The following is a 19,856-nucleotide window of genomic DNA, read 5'->3' as shown; positions in this document are numbered from 1 at the left end:
TGGAGTTCTGTGAGCAGACTGGGAGGTGACCCATTAACCATAAAAATCCTAAATGGTGCCTTGTTTGATTTGATCATTGTCGTGTACAGCGTTGATTGAGATTGTTCAGGATTGGATTGGGGGAGGGGGGCTCTACAAAAATTTTCACCAATGCATTTATGGAGAAGAAACATTTTAACTAATTTTGATTTTTTTCTCTGGATATTTCAGCCAGCTATAGTAGCATAGTTGCAGTCATGTCTAATAAAACTCCTCAAGGTGCTGGTAAGAGGTTCCTGACATGCTGTGTGGCATTACTATGACATTTGCAGACCATTATATTCCTCACTCCACTGGTGTGTTATTAGATGCCTTCCCCACTCCTCTTTTCTTCTTTTATTTATTTAGATACAGTAGTTATTGCTCTGAGCAGAGGCTGTGCTGCATTTTGCAGTACTTAGCACAACAGGGCTCTGATTTCAGTGAAGGTCCCAAGACGCTACCATGATATGAATAATAAAAGTAATGAAGTCTCAAGAAATACACAGCCTCACTCACTCATAACACCTTAATCTTACAGGATGCTTGAAGAGTGGGACGAGACAGAGATTGTGTTTGTGCAGTTTGTGAATCAGCCAGATCTTCAATATTCTGTTTCACTCAGGGTTTGGGCCTAGGCTGGGAATGCTTATTGTGAGTTATTTGCTAGTATTGACATAATATTATTTTGTGCCAGTCCTTTCAGTTTTGGGTGCAAGTCTCTCTGATCAGCCTCTCTAACACAAGTGAACTGAAACCGCTCCTGGTTCTTAAATGACACAATGAGAAGCCTGGGCTTTAACTTTTAGTTTAATCAAGGATGCGCAGTCTAAAAGTTTAGGATTAGAATCTCACCCCATGAGACCTCTTAAACCCATTAAAGGGGTTAGAGTATGAAAAGGACCCAAGAATCCCTTGTTGTGGCTGAGGAAGGAACAGAGGGCTGATAGGGGCCCAACAGGGTATTTTAGAAGTAGGAGCAAAGCACATAGTGCTACAGAGACTCTGCCTCATGTATGAGGAAGCCTGTTCCAGATCAGAGTAAATCAGGACCACTAAGGGACAAGGTGGTCTCAAAGATGCCATAATCTCTGCTAGGCCTGAGCTGTAAGTTCTGTGCTGTGCCTCATAGCGCGTCCATACGCTTTAGCCAGGAAGTGTGATTGCAGCACAAGTAGGCAGACCTGGCATTGCTTTAACCTTGCTAACTCAGGTATCAACTGCAATGAAAGCGATCCAGGCTTTCACATGAACTGAGCATACAAGAACATACCCATGGTCTCATGTGGATTGTTACAAAACACATTGTAGTCCGCAGTGCTGCAGCTGTTCTGCTATGGGCACTCGAGCTAGCCGGATGAAAGTAGTCATACTTCACATTGGAGTGTACTCCCTCTGCCTCAAGAGAGTCCCACCTGGAGTCTTTGCGTGGCTGAGTCAGAGCTGCAGAGATCCCTCCCCATCCATTGTAAACTTTGAAGTTATTTCCAGGTTGAATTTTGAAGAGATTTTCAGAGATGCTCATGAGAGTTGTCTGCCCCATCCCCATGGACTTTTAGTGCAAGTTGAGCCCTGCCCCTGCTTCATACCTTTAGATATCTACCTTCCTCAAGTTCAGCCTGCATTCAGTGAGGTCAAGTTCAGGTACCTTGGCACAAGGAAAACTCCTTGTGTAGTTTTAAAACCTCTGGGAGGAGAAATGCAGAACGTCCAAAGCAGTACGACTCGATTGTGGCTTCAGAGTGTGTGATGGTCAAAAGCAGTTTGGCATCATCTCAGTCATCTCTCCACAACACCATGTGAGGAAAAGACCTGGCTGGGTAGTATGGTCAGAAGTTATTTTGAGCCTCTGAGTACTCTCTAGAGTAGTAGTGCCTCCTTGGAGCAATTATTGTCAGCCAAGAATTTGGTTCATGAAGAGCCTCCAAAAATCTAGGCAGAAACTAGACTACTTAAACCCTTCCCTGGCTGGGCCTGCTGCTGCAGAATATTTTCCATCACATTAGACATAGGGCTTTTCTCTTCATAGCCCAGAATATCAGTCTCATTAGAAAGGTATACATTCCCGAAGAGCCAAAATTCACACCATTTTCTACATTGGTACTCAAGGGGTTAACACTTAATGTCACCTGAAAGGCAGTCTTTTGCATAAAGAGCAAAGGAAATAATATATTGATCCAATGAGACAAGCTTTTATGGCCTTCTTAGGTTAGTGAGCCAACAGAAAATGGCTGAGTAAACAGGAACACAGGTCCCAAAATTAAAAACCCTTTGAGTCAAGTGGGCTCCTGAGTGTAAGTGAAGCTTTTGGTGCCTTCCCTTGCTTAGAAGTGAGCCATGGACTTAGCTAGCTTGCCAAGTTCTGCTTTTACAGACTCAAAGCAAATGTAGCTGTGACTCAGTTATTGGGCCCCAGATGCTGAGAAGGCAAACAAACTTCTTGCCTTGCAGTGGACTCTTTTATGACAGAGCTGGTTTCAGATTCCATGGAAACAGCGCAGAAAACTTGCTCTTTGTCCCCAGGGGCTAAGATCAAGTGTTTTTTACAGTTGCGGCTGAGTTAGGGACCAAAAACCCACCCCAAATTCCTCAGGACCAAAGGACCCAAGAAACATTTTCACCATGGTGTGGGCCTCTGAGAAAAGAATATCCTTGTGAGAAGAAAACAGCTTCTTAGTACAAGGGATAATGATGTCTTGATATGCCCTATCTGGTAATTGGCTGGATTATGGCAGTGAGGCTTGAAAACCTCCACCTAGTTCAGGATTATGAAGTGGCTTTCCTTAGAAGCCCTAAGATCTCCAGCCTCTGGAATGACCAAAGTGATGGCAGGTCAAAGTGATAAAGTGCTGAAAGTCCCATCTTAATTCCAGTAACCTGATTCCTAGCAGAGGCTAGGTTGCTTTTGATTTTCAAATCCTTCTGATGTATTGTCCGAATGGCTAATGGAGACTCGGCATTTTAGCTTCTACTACCAAAGCTACATTATCTGAGCTAAAATAATATCTTTCCAGTAGTAAGGAGTGTTGATAAATGATTAGATAGTCAGTGGATGCCTGAGTAAGAGGAAGCATGCATGGCTCAACACTACTCTGGTCAATTTATTATTTTTATTAATTATGTGCCCTATAATTTTTATTAATTACTTGCTCCACTGGTCAGGGTCAAACTGCTAAACAGTGTATAGATATGAAGTGCAGACAGTCCTCATAGCCAAAGAAGTCACACAACATTTGCTTTACAATAAGACCCACTGGCAGATGATACGTACAGAGGGGAGGATGGAGAAGGAAAATGAAGCAATAGAGAAATTAGCAAGTTCTGACCTTAGACACTGATATAAATGACAGTAGAGCTGATTCCCTGGGTTCTGCTCCTGACCCTAGCATTGGTTCAGCATACAGGCAGACTCCCAACATTTTTGTACCTCTCCTCTATGAAGTAGATATAACAATATAACCAGCCTTTGCTTGAAGGGCACTGCAAATGCAAATATGATTGTTGTTAATAATAATACTTTTGTGATGGCAGTAGCAGTTGTGGCTGGTATGCTGCACTATTCACAGTCCCTCCAAAATGTGAAGAATTTTAGATTTGCCCTAGATTTTGGGGGCAGGGGAGAACCGAACTGTGATTGCAAAATAAAACTCATGGAGAAATTAAATATACAAACTTCTATAGGACAAGGTACCTGCTTCTGCTAGCCCTGGCTAAGCCATTAATTAACCTAGTCCATTCCCAGAACTCTGCTAAAGTTATTTATGATACACTGTTTCACAAGCAAGGAAGTAAGCAAGGAAAGACATTTATTCCAGTGCCTTTTTGGAAGGGGGAGGAGGAAAGCAAAGTGTGCTGTGTGGAAAAGAGCCAAAATCAGTTGGGTTGGATTAAGACTATAACTGGGACCAGATCCAACCAAACTTTCCCCCATCCCCCAGACAGCTGTTTGTGCTGCTTGCAGGGCCTGAGTAAGAATCACATGACTGCCTGCCCTCATTTATGGTCACAACTGAGCAGCTGAGGGGCCAGCCTGGGCCCAAGCAAATTTTCTTCTTTCCTAGTGTGTGCAACCACAGCAAGTGGGTGACTGGCAGCAATTGGCTGTGCTGTGCTGCCCACAGCTCCTTGAGTCACTGCTCCTGCAGGGTCTTCTCGGAGTATGGCACCCAGACGCAAGAATCCTGATCTCTGGAAAGAATGTAATTTTCAGGCTTTTCAGAAAGGTTTTACAAGCAATGACGAAAGAAATTGGTGGGGCTACGAAGGGCAGTGGGGGGGGAAAAAAGGCAGTGGTTTGGGCTTTTGACAGCTGCTAGCACATGTAGTTCTCGAACTGGGAATTGCCTTGTCTGGAACCCTGCACATGGCCACTTTAATACTTGAGCCCTGGGTATGTTACTGTGAATGACGAGGGTGCTGGTGACGCAAGTGTTGTGCTGAAGTGTGATTTACACATACGCAGATTAGAGAGCCTTGCATGACAAGCTGTGCATGACAGGTATGCTTTTGGGGGAGCAGTGGAACTGTCTGCACACAGACACACAATGAATGAGGTGACTGCAGGTAACATTATTGCTGCAATGGATTAACTTCCATGCATTTTAGACTGCTGTAGTATTCTATGGCAATGATCCAAAATGTTGTTTCTCAAGAGCTAAGTCCTGATATTCACTTTTTAGTGAGTCCTCATTCAGGCAAGTTCTCCATCCAATTAGGGAAAGAATAAACAGTGGACCATATACTTATCTTTGATACAATGATGTAACTGCACTGACCACAATAAATCATGGCTGAATATACAAACTGATACAAGACTCTAGTCCTGAGTAAAGACTCCAGGATTTGGCCTGAATTTTGGGGGGTTGAATACTGGAGAATTCTAACCATTTTGAGAGAAGTAGAGAATTATGCGGTAATTATGTGTGCAGATATGTTTCTCACCCCTACTCCCCCCCACTGGTGCTGTTTGTCTATATTGGTTAAGAAAAAAGTTCTGCAGCACAAGAAACAGGGAAGTTCTCCTTGTTTAATTTTGGAAAGTTTGGCCTTTTCCAGTCCTCCCTTCCCCCTTATTCTCCCACTTCTTTTATTGGTGACTTCATCTGCTGTCATTAATCAGTGAACCATCTCAGCCCAGCAAGCTAATTTAGAGTCCTGCTTGTGCATTTGATCAGCAAATGCAAACCATGTGTAATGTCAGCAGGTCAGGAGAGGTGATGGAACATGGGATTTTCACTTCAGTTCCAGAAAGGGCCATGGCTGCTTCCAGGAAGCTCTGCTTGGCACTGGGTGTGGGGAACTGGAAAGATTTATTTCCCTGTACAAGAGCTCACAGGCCAATCATTCTAACTGAGCATTTTCCAATCAATACATTTCTCTCAGGCTTTCCAGGGGCTGCATTAGAAAAACAATTTAATTTACTTATCATGTGACACTTTAGCCCCCTGGGACCAGGGTGGCTGGCATTTGAAAGGTCTCCTTGTAGTCTTCTGGAGGCAAAGCAGAAGACTGAGCTGATCATGGCTCTGTTGCACTTGTACAGAAAAGTGCAGCAGGATTTGTTCACCAAGGGCTCAGAAGAGCATGCCCTAAACTTTTGCTCTATGCTAGAAGAAATTCACTTGACAGAGCAAGTGTTTTCCTTTAGTGCCATCTTCTGTTGCCAAAGGTATCTCAGCCCCCTTCTTGTATTTCAGGGGTTGCCCCCTGTGGTACTTCTGTGGTTGCTGTGTTTCTGACAAAGCTGTGGGACATTTTCAGGACTTAATGTTATAACTTGAGCCCGTTTGACAACCTCTTTCATGATATGTAAGACTTGTACAGGGTCTGGCAGGAATGAATTCCGTCACACCTCACCCCGATACATACCTGCCATAAAGAGCAGTCTGGTCCTGTACAGTCACTAGCAGGCAACTGCCTTCCTAGATGACACTGGCCTCCAGCCCATCTCAGGACACATTGAACAGCCCTACTCTTTGTTAGTTTCTAAGTATCTCACTGCCTTAACAGTAATGAAAAGGGAAACCCACCCTCTGGCCTTCAACTTCCTTCAAACCCATCCTTCCCCTGGAGGACAGTGTGGCACATGATTGAGTAACAAGAGAACATTAAATTTATGGAGAGCACAAAGGCCACATACATGTGTTACGTTTCTACTGGGAGAATCTCTGCTCTCCTGGTAGAAATTTCCAGCATACAGGTTTTTTTTTTAGTTTCTCAGCCAAGAGAAAGTTCTTCCAGGTTACCATCCTGTGGGAGAGTTTCTCTTGCCTATATGCTAAACTCTTTCATGTTTGGAAGGAGTCAAACAACAGCTTCCCCTTTGCCTTCCTCAAACCAAGGAAACACCTCTCTAGAGAAGGTGTGGGAAGCATTGCCGCTCTGTCTCTCCCCTTCCCAGAAATTTCCACTGCTAAAATGAACACTGGCTCATACCTAAAGTGAATATCTGCTTTTGTTTAAGATGGACCAGTCAATAGCCAGCATTTGCTTTTTGTGAACATTTGTAGGGCACGTTTCCCACTGCTAGTTGGTATGAAGCTTGGTAGTCAGGTCTCCTTTGCATGATACTGTTTAGGTCCCCGGGTGTACAACACTGAGCTGTTGATTTGCCCATGCTGCTTTCTTTGCTCTTTGCCCAACTGTGAGTAGTAATTTTTATCATGGGAGTGAAAACGGTTCTATTTGCCCTCTGGAAAGGGATGAATGAATAAGCCATCTTTATTTTCCTCCCCCCTTCTCTCCTCTTTGTAATGCTTATAAGGAATTAGGCATGAGGCTGGAATCTTCAAGCATAACTGGAACAAAAATATAGATATGTCATGCAGGAATGATGATCAAGTAGCAAATGGTTTTTATATCATGCTTGCGACATCAGCTATTGACTCATTGAAACAAATGCAAAAACAGCTTTTTTCATACTGTACGTTGCACTTCATTTTGGACTTAGATCTCCAGGTTGATTCATATCGAAACACATGTGAAAGCAGCTTTGTTTCATTCTGTAAATTAGACTTCCGGTACATATTTGAGATGTACGTTACGTACATGATTTACCACATACAATGCCACATGTCTGAAATGCATGTCTTTCCTGCCTAAAAGAAAGAGGCGTTTAGTTGCCCGTATTGCCAGGATCAGGATTAGAGACGTCTTTCTAAAGACATTCTGTAACTCAACCAGAGGTTATGGCTAGATGCAGGAATTTCTGGATGAAATTCAGTTAACTGCAGGAGGGCAGTTTAGATGATCAAAATGGGTCCTTTTGGCTTTAAAAATCTATAAATTGTCAGAGAGCCTGTGCAGCACAAATCTGTTTTAGTGCCAAGAGCAGATGCTTGTTTAGGGACCTGCCGTTGCGACATAGAAAACCTTGAAAGCGTTGCATTGTAATACCAGCTTGCTCTGTAACTGTGCACGTGTGATTTTCTCTTGCTATTTATGCTGGCTGCTTCAGAGAAAGGTGTAAACCACCCCACCAGCCTCTTTTCATTGTGCTTATTTTTACAAAGCTACAATATCTAGGAGCAGGGATTTCTTCTCGACTCCAGATGGTTATCGGCTTGTGCCCTGAAGCATGAGAATTGATCACCTTCATCATTTTTATCCCAGCTACTGTAACAAATGTCAAAAATGGCACTTCAGGGGAAGAATAAGTAACATGAGTAAATGGTCTATTAAGATACCAAGATCCAGCCTGCAATATTAGAAAGACAAATGTGTATTTTTCTCTCTACTTAATGTGTAAGGTGCTTGAGATTATTAACAGCACTGTAAATAACTGGATTTCATTCTATTGAAGCTAATGCTTGGAGGCTGACAAAAGACATACGATGAAGTATCTTACATGATAAGAGTGCCCCGCATGATGAAGTCTCTCTGAGCTGTCTGCTTTCCCTATCTGGAGTATTAATAATAATAATACTATCTTTTATACAGCCCTTTTCTTGCCATTTATCTCAAGGCACTTCACAGATTAGGAAAATTTAGGGAGGGGCAGTGATTTGCCCAAGATTATCCAATAACGCAGTGGCACAGCTGAATAGATTCCAGGTCTTTGGAGTCTCAAGGCATTGCTCTAGCCACTTTTCCATGCTGTCTCTGCAAGTAGATTCACTGACGTCAATGGGAATTTTCAAGGAGAAAGGCCTTGCACAATGTGCCTGGTCAGTGCCTGTTAAAGTCAGTGAAGTCTCTCCAGTGATGTCAAAAGATGTGTGATCAGGCAGAACTTGGCCCTCACTGTGCAGTCCTTGTGTTTATTTGGTTCTGAAAATGATTCTATTACTTTAGGATAATTCAGTAAACAACTTTTATTAAGAATAAAAAGGGGCAGGGAGAATCTTTTCCTAATAAGTCCCTGCTTCTATAGAATTAATGGGAGAAGGCCCAGAGAAATTATACGGCAAATTATCCAAAAAACCCCACAAGTAGGGTTAATTTATATCACGGAGAATGTGATTAATGTTTTCACAAAGTATCACTGGGTCTTTAGACCTGTTTCCTCTGAACCTTAAAAGCCCTTGACTCCCTTGTCCTTATGCAGTTACCTGCCTGTTTAAGAAAAAGAATTAGGGAAAAGAGGTGCACAGAATAAACAACACTGTATAGGGCAGAATTAGTTGTGTATAGAGTTTTCCATGAGAAGTATGTATCTCTGTCAGTCTGCACCTCTACAAAAATCCTCCCTGGAGTGAATTGATGCAGCATTGTGAAACTGAGTGGTGCAAAGCATTGCAAATCCTGTGGAAACTGTTTCCACAGGAAGCAAGGAGGGATGAAGAGAGAGAGAAGCCCAGCACAAGGGGGTTTCTTATTTTGCAGTCTTGCATATAACTTTACATGTTTAAAAGGCTGTAAGGTATTTATCCTTTCAACCCCGTTGGGGAGTATGGGTTAGTATTTTTCTCTTGATTTTGTCAATGGTAGAACTAAATGAGAAAGGCAAAGTGATTTGGTCAAAGCCTCACACCAAGTCAGTGTCAAAGCCAGGCCTACAATGTAGAACCACCAGATTCCCACCCAGGTATTGATTCTTCCAAACCACACTTTTTTTCTGAGGGGGGAGGTTTCTTTTCAGTTACTCAGCAGTCTCTCCCAGAAGCTTCAGAGATGCCACAGATCCTAAGTTAGAAGCTAGATTCAGCAAGAGAGGAGTTGAAAAAAAACTTGGTAGGGAAAAAGGATAGGGGCAAGAACTGAACAAAAAGCTCCTCCCCACCATGAAATGTTACTGTGTTGCATACTTGCTTGATCGGTAATACTGAATTGTGTTCAACCTGATTATCCTAACACAAGCATCTGCAGACAGGACAGTATTCACAGGATATCTAGTCAAACAGAAGCATCCACAGTTCCAGATACTAACATTTAGGAAGCTCTGCTGCACATCTGGAAGGGGAATAACAAATGTGTTAGCCCCATGAGATTATAATATTACCATTCTATAAAATGAAGTGTCTATACTATTTTTTTTCAGTAAAGCTACGACTTTTTAGCACGAGATGAAGGGCAGTTGAGAAGGGTGTGTTTTGCTTAATTTTCTATACTCTAATTCAAAACTCCAGTTGAATTTCTGTGTTACTAAATTTCCACTGATGATTAAAGATGACAAGTTCTCATTCTGCCTGTCAGAAACAAAATTGTATTCTATGGTATCTACCCACAAATAATAGTGGCAATGGGCTTTAGAGCTGTAAAAGTCCTCTCCGCTAGCCTGTTGACTCTGGAAAGGCTAGTTTAAATGATAGTCAAAATAATAAATTTTAAAGAATTGGATACTCTCACTCTATCCAGTTTTATTCCTATGGATATTTATCTATACAACACTAACTGGCAGCATTTGTAGTCTTGACTCAGAAAAGGCTTAATACTCTGCCAGGTCAGTACTGAGGTGCACTGAGAGAGCTGAGATATCATCTAGAAGTAAAACAAGCAAGAGTTTTCCAAGTCATGAGTAAGACATGGGACAGAGAAGTAGGTGGAGTGGAAAGGGACAGGGAGAAAAGGTGTTACTGATCAGTTTGAGGTCCATAGACAGATCTGGGAGTAGGGGCAACAAGATCAGAATAAATAACAGGATACCAGCTCAAGGGACCTGCCCCCATCCCTCTTGGGCCAGAGCACGGTGGCTGCAGCGGCTGCGGCTCACATGGGTGGCAGCGGATTGAGTCCATCCCCAACACGGGCTGAAGAAAGGAGGAGGGGAAGCCTGTGGCACTGCCCCTGCCATGGGCTGGGGCTGCACACTGCGCCAGCGTCTCCTGGCCACCCCACCCCTGCGAGCACGGGCACCGGTCCTGGTGCTGCCAGCTTGGCCACACAGGTCTCCCCTTTCCCCTTCCCCCACTGGAATGGGCAGGCGCCTTCCTACTCGCCACTACTCTGCCGCAACTTGTGACCCTTTGAAATATTCTTGCAGCCGCTTTTGGGATGCAACCCAAGGGTTGAGATCTGCTGTTTTAGAGCACAGTGCTCACCTTGCACACACCTTCACCACAGAATGGACCTACAGGAAACACTCACCTCATGAGTCCCATTGCAGCCAGTGAGTAACATGAAAGCACATAGAGAGGTTGGGTCCTCTTGCAGGAGTAATTAGATGCAAATTTTAGTGCGAGGGGGTTGTTGTTTGTTAGTATGGCACTTACTGTAAAATTTAGGACGAACATTAGAAATGAAGACACATTTAACAAGATGCCATTCTGCTGAGGAGATCACTGTTCATCTAAGTCCTCTCCCTTCCCTTCCTGAGGTCAAGTATGTTTTCATCTGAAGCTCCAGAAGTTTACTCTCAATTCTCCTCCTGACTCAGATTCAGTTCTGTATGTAATTTAGCACAGGGGCTTTCCAAATAGCAGCTGGCCAAGAATCTGAATCTTAAATACCACCAGAATAATATTCACTACCTGTCACTTTGTTTAAACTCAAAAACAGGTTGCAAATATATGTTAAAAACCTAGAATGTTTGTAGTTATCCTTGCAAAGATAGAGGTAATCAAATCTCATGAAACAGGGTGCCGGAAAGAGGTATTTTTTCCATGTGCAACAGCGTACAATCAGCCAGGTGCAATATGAGGAAGAGAGCTTCATTTTCCTCTGAAGCATAAGATATTAGCCACTGCCAGAGGCTGTGTACAAAAGATCTGATCAGATATGGCAAATTTATGTTCCTATACACAGTGTGAATCTTTCATTTATGCATAGCAGGTGTAGCAAGTCAAACAATGAGTCATCTTACAAGGGGGACAGGAAAGGGGACTTTTATCTATTAGTGAATAGAAATAATCTGTCTGCCTACCTGTCTAGGTATAAACAGCTCTTCACTATGCTGCCTCCTTTCCTGGGAAAGAAAGCTATTTTAAAACTGTGTATAAAACTCATATTGAAACTCACATCTCAGATTTCATCCTGTGCCCAATGAAGTCAGAGGGCAAAATGCCTTTGGCTTTACTGACAGCAGGAGCAGGCTCCGCGTTCAAACTTAACTGCTTTGTCTAAGGCCATAAAAAGTTGCGCTGCTTTTCTCTTACAGAGAGGCAAGGATTTTTATGTGTGATATGTTTTCTTGGGTCAACTGCATGGTTGGGATTAATGGTATTAATACCTTGTGTTTGTTAGAGAAGCTTTCAAGATGGCATTAACACCATTAATCCCAACTGGGCAGTTTGTCCAATGGAAGATATCAGCTGCAAAAATCCTTGCTTCTTACATAATTCCTGGATCATCATGGCTACAGCATCAGTTCAACACTACGAATAACCATTACAAGATACTTAGAGGTATAGAACCCCGGAGTGTGGACATGATTGTACCAGTACAGCTTATTAATTATGGAGTACTTTGGTAAGATGTTTGGGCATATATCGTCCTGACACTTCCTCCACCATCAGTATCAGATTCTGCAGACAAGTGCTGCTGGTGATTATTCACTAATACTTTCCAGAATCCAATGTATTTTGTTCCTGTTCCTTAGCATAAATACACTTTCTCGGTCTCCCCACAGGTTTGCAGCCAGTTTACTGGAGCAGAGAAGATGTGGCTCAGTGGCTCAAGTGGGCAGAGAAGGAGTTTTCCTTGAGGCCAATTGACAGCAACACTTTTGAGATGAATGGCAAAGCTCTCCTGCTTCTGACCAAAGAGGACTTTCGATACAGGTCTCCTCATTCAGGTGAGGTTTACCTACAGAAGGAAGGATGGAGCCACACATGCTGAGGCATCAGGAAAAAGCAAATGCCATGAGAGTCTGGGCAGGGAGGGAGCCACTTACAGTCCATCTACACTGCCTCAGTACTGTACAAGGGCCACGATGTCTACTCCTGAAACAGAAGTCCTGGTAAAAGGCCTGCCTCAGTATGGAGCTAAACACAGACCGAGAGACAAGAGCAGCAGGAGCAGCCTGTCTCACTCCTTAGCACAGTACTGAGGCAGTATAGATTTGCTCTTAGGCTGGGTTGGGGAGACAATGAAGAGACAGAGGGGAGAAAAAAGGGAGGGGGAGGCATCCAGTAGAAGAAAAGCAGAGGAAGGAGATCCTGAACTTCAAGAGAGTTGAAATCCAAATTTAGTCTGTGTCGAGGTAAAACATTCTGTAACACCAGGGAAGGAAAAGTCTCCACCTGGCACCAATGTGGAACTTCCAGCTCTGTCTTTTAAAGGCTCAGCAGCCCACAGGCCCAGCTGCTCGACTGAGCTAATCAAATGCTCCAGCCTCAGCAGCCCACATTAGCATTCTGCCTCACGGTTGGCTCAGCTAATGTGCTGCTAAAAAGCTATGGCAAAACTTATCCCACTGGGACCTTTCGTCTATTTTACAGCCCCCAGTGGGCTTTTTTCTCAATTTTGCCCATGCTCAGTCACATGTTAGTGTCCAGCCCAAGGCAAAGCAGAGGCAGGTGTGTGAATCAGTGAGACTGTTGTCCAAATTTTACCTTTATTTATTTGCATAGAAAATTTAGAAATGTTAATGTTGCCCATGCAGCCTATGTTTTTCAGTATTGCAGCAACAATGAGCCTCCTCCCTCCTGTGTTGGGGATATTTAATTGAGTTTGAATTATTGGTTCTAATAAGAGCTTTCTCCTCACAACCATTCAAAGTACTCCTGTTAAATGAGTACTGTTAAATGTAGAAGCCTGTAATTTATCAAGCTACCAGAGGTGATCAAACAGTTTGGACCAAGTACCTGGAAGATAATGATTATCAGACTGCCAGTGTTAGTTGAAGGAATACAGTTGGCATTGCATTGCTTTGTTCCTGACTGACTAGGATGTGGAGTAGGTCTGTGCCAAGCCACCTTTGTGACCTTTTGCCAAGGACCCGTACATGTAGGCCATGGTTCAAAAAAACCATGGGGTTGAAATGGGCCTGCTAGGCCCCATGCATTTGCAGCCAACTGTTTGTCCAGAAGAAAGTCACCATAATGTCTCTTGCACAGCCACAAAGCACTTGCTGAAAAGAAAAGCCCTATAATGTGGCACAAGGAGAGAGCATTTAAGCATAAGCTTATGTCTATACCTGCTCAGCAAAACACTTTTGCACATGTTTAAATCCCATTGATGTTAATACACACACACACACACACAGAGGGGTTAATACACACAAACACACACACACACAGAGGGGTTGAATAAAACAACTTTTCTGGTGCCTTGTATGAAATACCCACTGTTATATTGCAAGTATCTTTTCTTTTCTATCCCTAGCACTAGTTGTTTTGCACTTAGCATGTACGATATGTCTCACAGTACCTGATCTGGCTCCTGCTGAGCAGCGGCTGAAGGTGCAGTGTGGGGCAGAGTGCAGGCTGGGTTGGGCTGGATTGGGCTGTGCACTGCTCCTCCTGCATGTGGCAGGGATCAGCCAGGGCAGAGCAGGCTGGGGCCAGGGACAGGGCCGGCGCCAGGGGCAGGGCTTGGGGGCCTGCGTAGGGCAAGGTAGGATGGTCACCCACTGCCAGCAGACTTTTGCCCTGCTGCTGCAGCCACTGCAGAGGCCTGGGTTCTACATTGCAGCCCTGGGCAGCCATTGTGGGGAAGAGGGGAGGTTACTCCCAGCGAGGTCCAGCCTCTGCACATGGGCATGGAGCTCAGTTGTGGGCCTACACACTGTCCCGCCCTGTCCTGTCCTCCTGGGAGCAGCGGGTTGTAAGGAGGGGGGGTGTCTGTGTGTGTATATGTGTGTGTATGCGCATGACAGTGGCAGTGCCTCCCCATCCTAGATTCCCTTAACCCATATCATGCTTGATATTGCCATCAAAACATTGGTGGACAGTGGACAGGACATTTTCAGAGAGAAGGTTTTAGTTCTGGAATTCACATCCTCTACTGTGATTTAAGCTTCCGTTTAGCTGAATGTCACATGCTGAATAGAGAAGGAAAGCAATGGACCATGCAGAGAAAGCTGAAGTGTTTAATGCCTTTTTAACTCAGTATTTACAAAGAACGTCGAATATCTGATGATAAACAGTCAGCAGCAAGCCCAGGGGGGTAGATAATCAATCTACTATGGGGAAAGAACAGGTTAGAGATGACTTAAATAAGGTGGGTGTTTTCAAAAGAGCAGCATCAAATGAGACATCCTAGAGAATACCTGGAACCAGCTGATGTAATTGTAGGGCCACTAGCTAGTCTCTGAGAACTCAAGGGAGTCAGGTGAGGTCTCAGGAAACTGTTAAAAGGCAAATATAGTGCCCATCTTTTAAAAAAAGGACTTATAAAATTACGGAGTGGGCGGTTTAATTCAGTCTAAAGATGCTGGAGCATATCATTAATGTATTTAATCTGTTTTTAAGCACTTAGAGCAGGGTTATCCAGCTCATTTGGTTTGGCAGGACAAATCTGGACCATGGGGCCTCTGGTGGACTGGAAGATCCACCTCAGGTAGCAGCAGCAGTGGTGTTAAACCCCACATGCTGACCATGCTGCCATCCCTTGCCGTGCCACCAAAAGGCAATGGGGTCCCAATGGGGACCTTGACCTGGAAGTTCAACATCATGGAAAGCAGTACCTATGGGTTTAACGCCGCCATCACCACTTGCCCTCCCACTGCCAAATGATATCCCCAATTGGGATTTCAACTCAGAAATAATGCAGCAGGGCAAGCTGCGGCACTGTTAGCCTCTCAGGTGCTGGCCCCGCCAATACAGCACCTCTGGCAGCCATGGGGTTAACAGCACTGCCACCTGCCCCACTGCAGAATTTCTGCCCCTTCAGGCTGTGATTTAACTACTCACAGGCCACATGCTGATGCAAAGGATAACAAGGTGATTAGGAACAACCAACATGGATTTGTCAAGATGAATGAAGTCATGCTTAACTAAACTGATTTCCTTCCATGAGAAGGTGACAGGCTTTGTGAATGCAGGAAGAACAGTGATATCCTCTGTAGCAAGGCTTATGACATTGTCTCCGGTAACATTCTCCTAAGTACCCTGAGGAAATTAGTCTACATGAACTTACTATAAGGTGAGTGCATAACTGGTTGGATAATCAGTTTTAAAATATAGTCATCAGTGGCTCAGTGTCAAAATGGGAGGAGGTGTCAGGTGAGGTTCCCTAGGAGTCTGTCGTAAGCTTGGTACTGCTCAATATCTTAGTTAATGTTATGGAGGACAGAACTGTATGTGTGCTTAGTGGACTCACAGATTACACCAAACTGGATAGGGTGTACTGCTTTAGGGGAAAGAATTAGAATTCAAAATGGCCTTGAAGAATTGGGCAGAGGGTCTGAAATAAATTGCGTGAAATTCAATAAGGACAAGTGCAAAGGGCTACAGTCAAGCAGGAACAAATTTAAAATGTGAGGCAACTGTGTCAACTGCACTACTGCAGAAAAGGACCTGGGAGTTACAGTGAACTGTGCACTGAATATGACTCAACAGTGTAATAATACTGCAAAAATTAAATAAACTAAAACAAAAAACCAAGTAGTAAACTGGGCTGTATTAACAGGAGTGCCATGTGCATAACATGGGAAATAATTTTTTCACTCTTTTTAGCACCAGGGTTACCCAGTGAACAAACTAGAAAGATTCCTGGAGAGAGCAACCAAAATAAGTAGAGGTCTGAAAATATAATTTCTAAGAATAGATTGGAAGAATGCGGATTATCCATTATGGAAAAGAGAAGACTATGGGGAAATTGGTTAATAGTCTTTGAATACAAAGTGGGATTATTATTATAAAGAGGATGGTGATTGACTACTGCCTGTGTTCACTGATAACAAGGCAAGAAGCAATGGGCTTAAATTACAATAAAGGTTGGAAATTAGGAAGAATTTTCTATGAGGGTGGTTAAGTCTGGGGAAGGGTGTGAACAGATTACTCAGGGAGAACATGTAATTTCCATAATTGGAAATTGTTAAATTCAGATTAGACAAACTCTTGGCTGGGATAATTTACAGGGGTGTGTGAAGCGGCCCCTTTTAAATTCGGATTCAGATTCAGCCCAAGTCAGGGACAATGATTCAATTTGTCACTGTCCCTGATTCAGCTGGGCCGAATCCGAATCTACAGATTCAATGCTGATTCAGAAAATCAGATATTTGGACATAGACACAGCTTTAAATGTTTTTTCTACATGCCTCGAGGTACCAGCCCGGCTTGTGAACGCTGCAATGCTGGGGTGGATAGAGTGTCCCATAGAAGCACAGGGGGGCCCTCCACATGCTCGTCGGTGAACCCAGAAGTACTTCTGGTCCACCTCCAGTCTGTCAGGGAGCATGCGGGCAGATGCCTGGCTCGGGTATTGGCCACAGAGGGACCCTGGGTGCCCTCCCAGACCCAGGAGGCACCAGTCACCGAGCCGGAGAGGCATGGGGGGGGTCACCTAGGCGCTCCGCCGGCAGACCTGGAAGTGAACTGGAAGTGCTTCTGGTTCACTTCTGGGTCTGCTGCTGAGCACGCTGGTGACCCTCCCCCCCCGCCCCGTGCTTCTGAGGGATGGTGCATCTGCCCCAGTACTGCAGCATTCATGAGCCGCCTGCTAACTTGAGATATGTAGAAAAAGCATTTTAAGCTGTGTCTGTGTCTAAATCACCAAATCTTTCCGAATCTCTCCAAATTGATTTGGAGGGTTCTGACTGGATTTGGAGAGATTAAACGGTCCTCTGTTTCAATTCGGATTCGGAGGTTCAGCCACTGAATCAGGCCAAATCTCTGCCAAATCGAATCAGGGACCACAGCTTCACACAGCTGTAATAATTTATACGCAAACGATCCTGCCTTGAGTAGGGTTAGACTGGATGACCCCTTGCCACCCCTTCCAACTATTTTTCTATGACTTGGGACTTAATATTACTGAACAGAATTAATCCAGTTTTATACTGATGCAAATAATTGTAGCCATTAATAAACCCTATATAATCCTATTCAGACAGGCTAAATCTACACCACATAGGACAATACCAGGTAGAGACTTCCCCTTACAACTTCTAGATTACATTAGGTAACAAAATAATATTACCTCAGGGTTCCCCAAGTGCTTCCAATATGAACTACAGGAAGCATGCTTATTGTGCCATAACAATATTTAGTTATTCAAGGACATGCCTACACTCAGGTGTACTCTTTAACTATATTGGTACAGTTAAAGAGGAACAACTCTTTCCTATAGTAGATGAATTTACGGCAGTGTAAAGGAACTCATGGCAGAGTGAATTATTCCCTATTTTACCTAGCAGTGGCTACATTGACTTAACTATGCTAAAGATTATACTGGTATAACTATTTTGATTTTAAAAAACCCCCCCACACACTTAACTAAGATAATTATACTAGTACCACAAAAGGTACATTTTTAAGGATATATTTATTTGGGATGAGATGGCACAATGTGCATGTCTAGCTTGTGCTGCAAGATGCAAATTATGTGGTAAAATCTCTCTCTCTGGTCTCATTATGTATTAAACATGGAAAAGGCGACTGGGTTCTTGAGGCTTCATTTTTAATTAAATTTTCAGGTATTGCAGACACCTTTAAAAATGCCCCATGGACACCACTGACATAACAAAAGTACTAAAGGTACGGAAATAGAGCAAAAAGGCTATGGAAATGAGGAAGACTTAAGCTGAAATAGTGGAAAATAAAAAAAAATAGTATCTTTGACTGACAGGTAAAATGCTGGAGATTTACGGAAGCAGCTGTGAATATGGAATGGCTTCCCAGTTTTTAGAAAAATAAACAAAACCACTAGAAAATCAAAGTTCTTGTTAACACGCTTTATTAAAATACCTATGTAATTTGGTTGCTATTTCAACTGAGTGTCATTGTTTGACTAGTGTTGACTCCTGCTTATGTGTATAATGGTGGTCAGTGGAGGACTGTATATGGCATTATTATTAAGAGATTATTAAGATTAATCATGCATCCCTGGAGAAGTTAGAGTAACTCACCTGCATTTTCTGTTTTGGTTAACCTTTCTAGTTACCTGGTTGACGGTTGCCTCATATACCAAAAGACAAAGTGCACCTTCTCAGGTACCAACCTACGGTTGGGAGGAGGTTTAACGGAAGGCAAAATAGGGCCGCAATAAATTACCCACTAGATAAACAGTTAGTTTCCTAGTAACAGTAAGGGTGTGTTCCTTTAGAGCCTCCATACAGTAATCGGAAAACTCTGGCTTTGCTGGAGAGTTTGCTCAGGAACAGCTTGCTGGAGTTCTGGTAATAAATAAGCACTAGCCTTAAGCCTAGCGTTGCATGCCTGGTTAAATCTTAAATCCTGCTCCCCAAATGTCTTACCTAGGGCTGCAGGAAAACATTACTTCTGCCACCTTCCAGTGGGGACATGGGTTTAATAACCTCCTCTGCTTGAGGGGCTCAAACCCACATCTCCCACTTGCAAGCAAATTGCCCTAACTAACAGGTTACAGATTATTTGGGAGGTGGGGGCAAAGAGAAGGGAAGGAAAAGAGCAGCCTTCTCTAGTACTTGTCCGTCTAGTGGTTCATTTTCAATAGGAGTGAGGGAAGGGCCCTATTCCACATTAGGTTATGGCCTGGCCTGGTGGCTAGGACATTCTAAGAAGTGAGAATTATGGATTTGAATCCCATTAGACAGAGAGGGAAATTGATCTTCATTCTTCCATTCCTGGGAGAGTGCTGTAACCAACAAAACATTATGAAGTTGGGTACCACAGCAAGGGAGGCTAGGGGACAGTGATCATGAAATGATCCGGTTTGCTATTCAGAGAAAGATGGGGAGGGTAACTAGCACAACGCAAATGCTTGACTTTAGGAAAGCCAACTTTGATGTGCTCAGGGCAGTAGTCAGGGAGGCACTCGGAGCCCAGGGTGTAGCTAGTATGGGGGTCCAGGAAAGGTAGTCCTTCCTCAAGGAAGCTATCCTTGGGTCGCAGCAGGATGCAATTCCACTGTGCAGGAAGGCGGGAAAAGGGTCCAAGAAACATTCATGGCTGAGTGTGGATATCCAGGCTGGCCTGAGGGCAAAGAAAAAAGCGTACTGGCAGTGGAAGCAGGGGGCAAGGACAAAGGAGGAGTACACCTCCCTGACCTGAGCTTGCAGGGATTTGGTAAGGAAGGCTAAAGCAGCACGGGAGCTTAGATTAGCTTCTGGGATTAAGGATAACAAAAAGTCCTTCTTCAAGTATATAGGGAGCAAGAAGAAGTCTCGCGGTAATATTGGATCCCTACAGGGCAGGGCAGGGCAGGGCAGGGCAGTTAGTGACGGACGCGCGAGAGAAGGCAGAACTCTTCAACAAGTTCTTTGCCTCCGTGTTCCTGTCTGCTGACAATGGGATGCTCTCGGGTGATAGCGTAGAGAGGCCCAGGAAGGATGCGAGTCCCCCGACTGTTAGTTCAGACCTAGTTAAGGATTACCTGGA

The 19,856-nt window shown here is 43.8% G+C and overlaps 1 protein-coding gene across 6 annotated transcripts in view; it reads left to right on the top strand.

Annotated features, from left to right (window-relative positions):
* Nucleotides 1–19,856, top strand: part of ETV6 (ETS variant 6) — a 169,836-nt gene that overhangs the window by 111,872 nt on the left and 38,108 nt on the right. For all 6 annotated transcript variants that reach the window (XM_019544267.1, XM_019544266.1, XM_019544269.1 and 3 more), the window contains one exon: nt 12,023–12,187. In XM_019544267.1, the coding sequence (XP_019399812.1) occupies nt 12,023–12,187 (165 nt within the window). The remainder of the gene's footprint in view (nt 1–12,022; nt 12,188–19,856) is intronic.

This window comes from Crocodylus porosus, unplaced genomic scaffold (genome assembly GCF_001723895.1).
Source record: "Crocodylus porosus isolate Cpor-Errol unplaced genomic scaffold, CroPor_comp1, whole genome shotgun sequence".
NCBI lineage: Eukaryota > Metazoa > Chordata > Crocodylia > Crocodylidae > Crocodylus > Crocodylus porosus.
Note: the sequence above shows the minus strand (reverse complement) of the source record. Positions and strands in the feature narration are given on the sequence as shown.